The following is a 10,265-nucleotide window of genomic DNA, read 5'->3' on the forward strand; positions in this document are numbered from 1 at the left end:
GAGAGACTTATCCAATTTAATTATAAATTTAATTAAATTGAAATAATTTGGAAATTTCTTTATTATTTTATAACAATTTGTATAAAACAGTTCGTCTTTTATCAAAATATTAACTATTTTAAAATATTCTTGTTCAATAAATTTTAAAGAATGTTTTTCAAATGTTGATGCAAAAATGTATTAAAATTTTCGAAATTATCTACACAATATACAATTCTCTTCAAGGAATGTCCTATAAAGAACGTTCAAAGAAGACATTTCCAGGAGAAATGGATATTTAAATAAAGATAACATAGTTATTGTAATACATAATGTATTTCACAATAATGTAAATAATTATGCACTTTTATAAACAAAGTAAAGTTTATTATATTTAAATTTAAATTGTAATTACATAAACACATTAATTGTTACTTCCCGGCATGAGTTTTAAAATCAGATTTTTATTTTTATTCTCGATATGCCAGCAAAACTGATATATAACCGTCCGATGTTTTTAACAAGTAAAAATATAATATTTATAAAAAATGTATGTTGAGGTGTAAAAATAACTTAATTAATGATGAGAGGATATGAATAAAATTTTACAGATATCTTACATTTTGTATATACGAGTATACGTATAAATCACATAACAAATAAAATAAATAAATATTATATACACAAAAGTTGTTTTTATCATATTTTTTATGTGATTTATATTAAAAATTAATAAAGATACGAATAAAGGTGATATAAATAATTTCTATTAACTAGCTTACGTTACAAAATGTGGACATCGTCATAGGGCACAGTTTCTCTGCTGTAAAGTGCAATGATTTCTTGGCTCGAGTCATTTGTTGTATAGTCATATGAATTTCAATAATGATAAAATAAAGAACGATAAGAAGTATTAGATATCTTTTACCTTAAAGTAGTTGTGATAATATACTTTTCAATAACTAAATTACTGATAAGCCGATATAAAATCTGTTATAGATGTGTGAAAGTACCTTAATTAAGTTATTGTCCGCTTGGCGGCTACCATTTTAAACTGTATATTAACAGTATATTAGAAGTCAATAGTTAAAAGTATATAAAAAGTTATATAAATTTTGTATTGAGATTTTTATTTATATTCACAAATTTTTTCTTAAAAATTAAATTATAAAATATTTATTTACTTTATTACTGCACCGATTTTCGGAAAACGAAAGTAAGGATATGAGTATGTCGCTTCTCGATAGTGTTTATGTTCGTTACGTTTTCGTTATAAGGACGTGCCATCGATTGTTATTTCGGATCCCTCCTTCCGGAGCGGAAAGGGATCAGATAGTCTGATACCGATCAGGGAAACCGTTATTTGGAGTTTACATTTCCGTAGATCTTGTTTATTATTATGCGGTTGTATCTTAAGCACTGTCAAGTTTAATTGATGGTTGTTTAATTTCTAATCTCAATTATAAAAGCTTGATCTTTGTTTCTTTCTTCAATTGATTTTAAAAACAATTGTGAGGGCTATAATTAGGCCGACTTTATATTCAAGGTTTGACGTCCGCACTTGGACGTTGACAACATTTCATGACAATCATTTTCATATCATATAAATAATAAAAGATAACATTCCAATATTATAATGAGTGTATATTATAAAGAGCATTTAATATGTAGATAGTATTTTATGAAAGGAAACAAAGGACATGTGGCTCCAGTTTAGCGCTTTGAAGCAAATATGCTCACTGAATCGGTAACGCATTGACTATCTTTTTGCAAGTTTATTATAAAATAAGATTACAAATAATTAATTTTTTTAATAGTTATAATAACTTGACAAAATTTAAAATGCAAAAAATTTAATTATAATTAGTCATATTAATTTATACTTTTTAGAATTAGATTTCCGTTCTGATTAGATTTCGATTAGAATTAGCTTTAAATTAGAATTAGATTATCTTTAAATTTCACCTAAAACGCAAATACGGTTACACTTAGCTTTCTATCTAATAAATATAATCCACATAACACGGTTCTTCAACAAATGTTGCAAGAACGTCACGTTTGAAGGACACAATTAATTTTATGACATTTTTTAAATTTATATTAAGAGAGAACATACATAACTCATTGTTGATATTGTTAATAAATTGCTAATTAATGTTTATTTTTGCAAATAAGGCTGCTTTAATAAAAGTCTTCCCTATATATGAATACTTTTTACATTAAAAGCGTAATTATCAGATGTTTTGTTTTTATAGAAAAAAAATGAGCTGACTAAAACAACTAATAAGCTACATAGTAAAACCGTAACTAAATATAAATGTTGCTCACATTAGTAAACAATATTACTGATTATAAATCTAATAATAATATTATAGAGCACCGGTATAAATGTATCAATTATATGACGCACGTAAATTGATTAACTGTTACAAACCCAATTACAGTAAAGTAGGTTCAGAAACGTGATATTTTCCCCTTATATCATCCCTCTTTATATCATCCCTTCTTTTTATCCTACTAACGATGAAGCATGCGTACTTTGCATGTGGGGGTGTGTCATTATCCACCACCATGGGAACCCTTCGACCTCCGACTATTCATGCGCAAAGTATTTACATCAGTATGTCATGGTAACGCGACAGTAATACTTGCTTGTGGCTTTGCGTTGTCGCGCTCGGGTGTAAGCAGTTATTCATTTTTTATATCATTCATCGATTATCTTTATAGTTAGAATCACGTGAATGCTATCTCTGCGGATTAAAAAACATCTTTTAACATTAATCGACATTATTATACAATTAAATAATTTTGTAATATAAAACTCATAATCTTGTGGATTAATAATGTTAAGAATGCCGTTCTGCTCGTGGGATGAAATATTCAGATAAAAATAATCACAGTTTTAGCGAGGGTAAGTGAATATAATTATGTATATCTCTGAACAAGTGAAATGAAGGTTGAAACACTCGTGAATTTCGATGCTCAGTGTCGAAAATTAGAATTGGAATTAATGGGAATAATATTTAATGGTTATTGTCATATATGCCTGTGATATATATATATATATATATATATATATATATATATATATATATATATAATTAGTTTAAGAGGCAAATACGTCCTGTCCTATACTTGTAAGTCACTGTCGCCAATCTGATGTAAACAAATGACGAGATTTAATAATTTGATATCGAAGTTTTTTACCTTTCTATCTTTTTATTTTAATTTTGGCTGCAATTAAACCCAATTGTCTATCATTTATCGGATACAGTGGAGCTTGATTTTAATTATTAATTGGAATTCTGTTTAATAAGTTTAATTTTTAGCTATTACTAGTGCGTTACATTTTCTATTTGTGCTATTATCTTTTTAATAGTTTAGTTTGAATAATTTATCAAATCTTTATTTAATTCTGTAGAAATATATTTTTACGATTTCAAAAAATATTTTACGTAAAAATATTTAAATATTATTATTAACAAATACATATAGGTATACTTTTGATTTTTATATTATGTAAAAATTTCTAAATTAATTTTTGTTATTATCTATTAATCAAAATAATATAATTAACATTAAATAATTAATAAAGATAAATAATTTGCCAAATAAATAATTTATTATTTTATCAAAACGGACATGTAAAAGGAAACTTGATTATATTTTGGCTTTTATTTGTAGGCATATGTAATAATATGAATTCAATAGCAGTTATAATATAAATAATTTGCATTAATAATAATATGCATAATAAAGAATGTACATTTACTGAATAATTTTTATTAAGTATTAAAAATATGCAATATATAACAATGGATATCAAGACGACATTGTTTGTTTAATCCAAGTTCGATAGGTAGCGACATTAGAAAATATATTTGGATTACCCATGGCGTATCGTTTTTCATCAGATACGAGACCGACAAGTGTATTATCGCTGTATCGAGTCAATCCGCTACCACTGTCACCCTAAAACAGAGAAATGGATTATTTATTATTATAGAGATTATATGAATATTTTTTATTACAAATGAAATTTTCTTTCTTTTTGGAATATATAGTAGTTTTGTATTATGATCTGTAAAATAATTAAATATTTGCTAACAAATCTTATAATTCTTTATTTTATATAAAACAGCATTGAGAGATAAAATTAAAAATAATTTAAAAATAATAAGATATGTTTAATATTTATTTTCTCACTTATAACTTTAAAATTGTTACAGATTATTTTATATTTCATATGAAATTAATATTTATTTAATAATAAAAAAAGCAGACTATGCATGAATATTATTATTGTACAAATATAGCCCAAAGTGATATTTAAATTGTATTTGTATAAAATTATTAATGAATGCACAATCGTTAGTATTGTATGTGTCGCATTCGTGATAACGGGCAAGCCATTACTTCACGCAATTGCACGCGAAACATCACAGTTTTCCCGACACTTATCATCATACTTACCTCATACATAGAACGCAAGCAGAATAATAAGTCACGTTAAAATGACATTAAAATGAATCGGAAATGATTGAAAAATGACTTTTAATGATCATTTTCGAGTCATTTTGATATCATAATAACTTGTTGTTCTGCTTAGGAATTGACAATAGGCTAATTGTGACGTTCAATTAAAAAATTTTATACTCTATTAATTGTAATCTTCACAAAACGTTAATTTAGAGTCATAGTAATCTTAAAGTAATGAATATCGTATTTAAAATAATTTTATGTGGAAATGAATTAACTTTGAATAAATATCTGCAAATTTTAATAACGTAACTTTTTTACAACGCTTTACGGATTTGATAATTATTGTAATATAAAATTTTTGTACTTAAGAGAACTTGTTTCAATTTAAAGTTAAATCATCATTAAACATGAAATAATATAAAATATAAAGTCATTTTGAATTTTAATCCAGCATCGTCATAATTACCCTCACACTTGCCTGGTTGACCATATATTAAAGTTTATTCCATCTTATATTTCTTGTGACATAAGGAAAGATCTGATAAAATTTGTTTTTAATTTTATAGAAAGTTCATAAAATTGACGAGATAAAACTATAAATTTAATAAGAATAATAAAATTACATAATCAAAATAATAGAACAAATAAATATAATAGAAACATAATAATTAAAGAGATTAAATAATTTATACAATACACAATTAAGTAATTTATATGCATTATTTTTATATATGCAATATAAAAAATAAAATATAATGTGTAACGCTATTATAAAGTAAACGAATTAATAAAAAATATGTTTTAATTATATAAAAATAAATAAACTAAATAAACTAATAAACTAAATAACTAAAAATTATATAATTATATATTATATAATTATATAAAAATTAATTATATAAATGTGAAATTGTTAAAAAAAAAACGTTATCAGGTACCAGATATTTAACTTACCTTATACGACCACCAATGCTTCATTGCATCTGCTCTTATACATAGCAAACTTCGAAAAGTACAGTGTAATGGCTATGAAAGACGTAAGGTAAGTTATTCTGGTGAATACATAGTAGCCTAAAAGTAGTGGGGAGTTGACAGCCGATCACACTTGAGCCATATTATAAAAATCCAATATGGCTAATGATTTGTTCATTGAGTGAGTGAAGAAGTTAGAATGCGTTTGAAATTTGCGCGCTTAATATGTCTCATATTTGATTTGATATATGTACCTAGCTAGTTGCGACTAATATTAATATATTCAATTTTTATCCTTAAAGATTATCACCCAAATTATTTATCGACAAATTAAGAATGATATTTAGATAATGTTTACATTACTTTATTCAATTCATGAGCAATCGTGTATTGTGAGCAAAATTTGTAGTATTAAATAAAATGTTATATATTTTTATAAAAATAAACTGAGTTATAAATCTAATAATAACATTTCGAGATAGTTATTATATTTTGATGATTTTATTAGAATACGAATAATTTAAGCTTAAATATATAATTTACATATGAGAGACTTATATGTCCAATTTAATTATAAATTTAATTAAACTGAAATAATTTGAAAACTTTTTTATTATTTTAGAACAATTTGTATAAAATAGTTCGTTTTTTGCCAAAATATTAACTATTTTGAAATGTTCTTGTTTAATAAAAAGAGTGTTTTCCAAAATGTTAATGCAAAAGTATATTAAAATTTTCGAAATTATCTACACAAAATACAATTCTTTCCAAGAGATGTCTTATAAAGAACGTCCAAAGAAGATGTTTCCAAAAGAAATGCATGTTTAAATTAAAATAATGCAATAATATTGTTATTGTAATATATAATGTATTTGACAAGTATGTAAATAAGCATGCATTCTTATTAAACGAAGTAAACTTTATTATGTTTAAATTCAAATTGTGATTACATAAACCCATTGATTGTTACTTCCCGTTATAAATTTTATAAAATCAGATTTTTATCCGACTTTCGCAGATTTTTATTTTTATTCTTGATGTGCCAGCAAAACCGATATATAACCGCCCGATGTCTTTAACAACTAAAAATATAATATTTATAAAAAATGTATGTGTAAAAATAACTTAATTAATGACGAGATGATATAAATAAAATTTTACAGATATCTTACATTTTGTACATATATGTATAAATTACATAACAAATAAAAGAAAAAAAAAGTTAGATACACAAATATTTTTATTTTATTTTTCATGTGATTTATGTTAAGAATCGGTAAAAATAAGAGTAAAGGTGACATAAACAATTTCTATTAGTCAGCTTACGTTACAAAATGTAGACATCGTCATAGGGAACAGTTTTCCTGCGGTAAGGTACATTGATTTGTTGGCTCGAATCATTATCATCATTAAGGTCTTTGCTTTCTTTGGCTCCAAGTTATACCACTTGTACTTGCATGCAGCTTCATAAACTCCTTCGCACTTTACATATAATACATAGCCATACACAATAAATTTATACGTTGTTATATAGATCATAAAAATCGTGTAAAATCGGGCAAGTATTTTAATTAGTATATTGTATAATTTATATTTTGTTAGTAATAAGTTAATCAAGAAGAAACATACTTGTGTAACCAAAATTTCTCCTACCGCGCAATAGAGACATGTGTGTCCGAACGTATTGACAAATACCGTCATAATGAAAGTTAAACGCGGTATTGAAAGATTGCGACCTTGAGTTACCATCTAAACAAATGAATGGATTAATTGTATTTAATTCTATTTAATATAATTAATTATTTAATTTTTGAATGTTTTTAAGAATAGTAATTAGTGTTAAATAAATAAGTTGAAATGTTTAATATAAAGTTTATTACATTAATTACAATTTATAATATGTTTTTGTTATTTATGTTACATTATTATATATACAGATATTGTACGTATCTATATATGTTTAACTTATTAAATTTTTAGAAAATGTTCTAATAAAGATAATTTATAAAACATCACATTATTAAAGTAATTAAAGAAGCTTACTTACAGTACCCAATAAAAAACCGTAAAGTGCAAATAATATGCCAAAGTAAAACAGTGTACCAAGTAACATTAATGTAAATATTTCGTCAATGATAGTAATAAATCTGAAAGTTATTAAAAAGAGAAAGTTATTAAAAAAGTCATATTTATAATTTAATTTTTTTATTATATATTGTATTTACATCATTTACTGACAAAAATTCTAGCTGAAAATGGACGCATCAGAATTTTCTGGTTAAATTTATTAGAACCCTAATTGAGATAATCAGAATATTCATTTTATCAGAATAATTATATCAGAATAATTATATATTATTCAGAATTATAGCTGTCTCAATTAGAATTGTAGCATATTTAAAAACTTAAAAAATTTTAGTTTGTCCATTTTCTATCAGAATTACTATTTAATCCAACCAAACCATTTTTCTCAATGTAATATTCAAAGAATCTTTTTATTTTATGTTATTCTTTAGAATAATTTAAATAAATATGTTAGTAGAAAATGTGTTTTATTTTTTATATCCGCTACAAGATTATTAAAAATCAATAATATGCGTAACCTGATAAGACGTATATGATCCTGTATGCTATGTGATAAAGCATTTTCGAAATTTTGGAACTTATCTAGGTGAATGATACGTATTTTGAGATTTTCCAATTGACCACATACATGAAAAACTAATAAACTTAGAAAACTATCTACAGCAGTGTACATAATAGCTGCCGCCGACAAGCCGAGACTCTGCATGATATAAGTTATTTCGTAAAATGGGCTTTTATCTCGATCATATATATAATATGTTTGCAGCGGCAATAATTTGCCTGGATCCGTTTTATTTGTTAAATATCTCATTGAAATACCGAAGGCAGGAAGAACTACACACAAATTAAAAGATGTCAACATCATGAAGTATCCGAGTATTGTAAATGTACGTGATATTCGTGCTCGTTTTATCATAACATCTCTTTCTTTTAACATTTTCGGTTTTAACCAATCGTCTTTAATCATGTTTAAAAGGGGTAGAATGTCTGTAATCAACAAAGACAGTTACAACAGTGACTATTATAATTATTATATTATAATTAAGCTTAGAATAGGATATTACTTTTTTGAATTAAGATAGCAAGATTGAAAAGAAATTGTTTTTTTACTAATGTATAATTTACAGAAATATGTATAGGTATGTATAAAGGAGAACGGAGTTAGTTGTTACAATCTTTTATTAGAACTTTTAATTTCGTGTATCCATTTAAATTTAACGAAAACTTATACATTGATTGAAATATATGTTTAACTAGTTTATTTGAAGTTAACTAGGCTAAGTAGATAATCAATTTTTTCTAAATATTAATGTTTTTAACGGAAAATTAAAATTTTTTGTAAGCAGGCAAACTGTAAAAAACAGATTCAAGATTATAATAAAAAATTAAACACAAAATATTATATACTAAATGTTTATTTTAGAATACAAAATTAAATATAAAAAAATATATCAATTTAGATGTTTTCTTGAATTAATTATTAAATATATAGCAATTAATTCTAAGAAAGAAAGAGCTTAAATTATTAATTTATCAATTCTAAGTATGAGGTAAGTTATTAGTGTTATTACAATGCCACAATTACGTCGATTAAAGTGTAATAACTAGCACCAACTCGCCATTTTTCATTCGAGAAACTACAGATAAAAATCAATATGTATATATATATATATATATATATACACATTTTTAGTGAAATAAAATAAATTATTATAGATAAATGTATGTATATAAAATAATAAAATAAATACACAAAAGAATATTAACATACTTCTAGGTTACGTATGCAATAAACAAATAATTTACATAATGAAATATTTATCTCCACATAATATAATCATATAAATATACATAGCATCTTCTACAGTTCAATTATGACTGCTACTAATTGTTAGTGTAATGTCTATATAAATAAGTATTATATTATTTATGAAAATGTGTTGTTTTCTTTGGCTAAAAGAACTAAAAGAACTAATTGTAACAACTAGCTTCTATTTCGTCTGTACGTATTACCTTTCTTTCTCAGCCACATAATGGATAATTTTATTATTGATACTGACATCGGTAAAGTATATTGTAGATTATCAATCATAGACATTATATCACCCCAAACTTTGAATAAAGAATGTATACTCGGAATGTAGCAGCCACATATTGCAGTGTTTAACATAAGAATTGTACAAATGTTTGATATTAATTTTCTTTGTTTAGTTTCGTTGTTTTTTGGCCAAACGCCCAACAGTGCTAAGCTAGTCCGATTTAATCCAATAGCCCATTTATAATCTATTTTAAAGAGGGATAAATGCGAGTAAAAATTTTAATAAAATCAAATTTCTTTGCTGTTATGAGTATTATATAATTGTTAAGTATTTTTTCTCCTCTTTTTCATGTATTCTCTCTTTTTCTCCTTATTTTTTTTCTAATATACATCACTTTCTTTTTATTTAAAAGATATTTTAAATATTTTTTTTTTACAAAAAATATCTATCTATGTGGCTCATATTTGGTTGGAAGTGTAAAACCTTCGATTAAATTTATGACTACGTAAATTAAAATAATGTCAAAGAGCAAATTACATATAAAAAAATATTATATTATATATCGTATGCGAGTATATGTATGTATATTTATATAAATGTGTAATAAAAGAATATAAAAGTAAGAAAATAATTGAGTGATACAAACTTTCCTAATGTTTACAATTTTTATCTGCATCAATAATTTTACAGATATATATAATATATATA

The 10,265-nt window shown here is 24.4% G+C and overlaps 1 protein-coding gene and 1 pseudogene across 1 annotated transcript; both read right to left on the reverse strand.

Annotated features, from left to right (window-relative positions):
- LOC108755601 overlaps window positions 1–5,439 on the reverse strand; it is an 8,360-nt pseudogene extending 2,921 nt beyond the window's left edge.
- A 1,022-nt stretch (window positions 5,440–6,461) lies between these two features.
- On the reverse strand, window positions 6,462–7,182 carry LOC108755837. Its single transcript, XM_018499146.1, has 3 exons — window positions 7,063–7,182; window positions 6,760–6,915; window positions 6,462–6,515 (listed from the first exon to the last, which is right to left on the reverse strand). Exons 1-3 carry the CDS (start codon window positions 7,180–7,182, stop codon window positions 6,462–6,464), a joined length of 330 nt encoding a protein of 109 aa, XP_018354648.1.
- Between the last annotated feature and the right edge of the window lie 3,083 nt (window positions 7,183–10,265).

The sequence above is a fragment of the Trachymyrmex septentrionalis genome, unplaced genomic scaffold (assembly GCF_001594115.1).
Source record: "Trachymyrmex septentrionalis isolate Tsep2-gDNA-1 unplaced genomic scaffold, Tsep1.0 scaffold9, whole genome shotgun sequence".
Classification (NCBI taxonomy): Eukaryota; Metazoa; Arthropoda; class Insecta; order Hymenoptera; family Formicidae; genus Trachymyrmex; species Trachymyrmex septentrionalis.

Excerpts from the sequence above, each read along its gene's own strand:
- LOC108755837 (XM_018499146.1), bottom strand. The coding sequence starts at position 7,182 with ATGGTAACTCAAGGTCGCAATCTTTCAATACCGCGTTTAACTTTCATT. Across the intron at positions 6,916-7,062 it reads GAGAAATTTTGGTTACACAA|TGCGAAGGAGTTTATGAAGC; the intron begins GTATGTTTCTTC and ends TTATATGTAAAG. Across the intron at positions 6,516-6,759 it reads CGATGTCTACATTTTGTAAC|TTGTTAAAGACATCGGGCGG; the intron begins GTAAGCTGACTA and ends TTATATTTTTAG.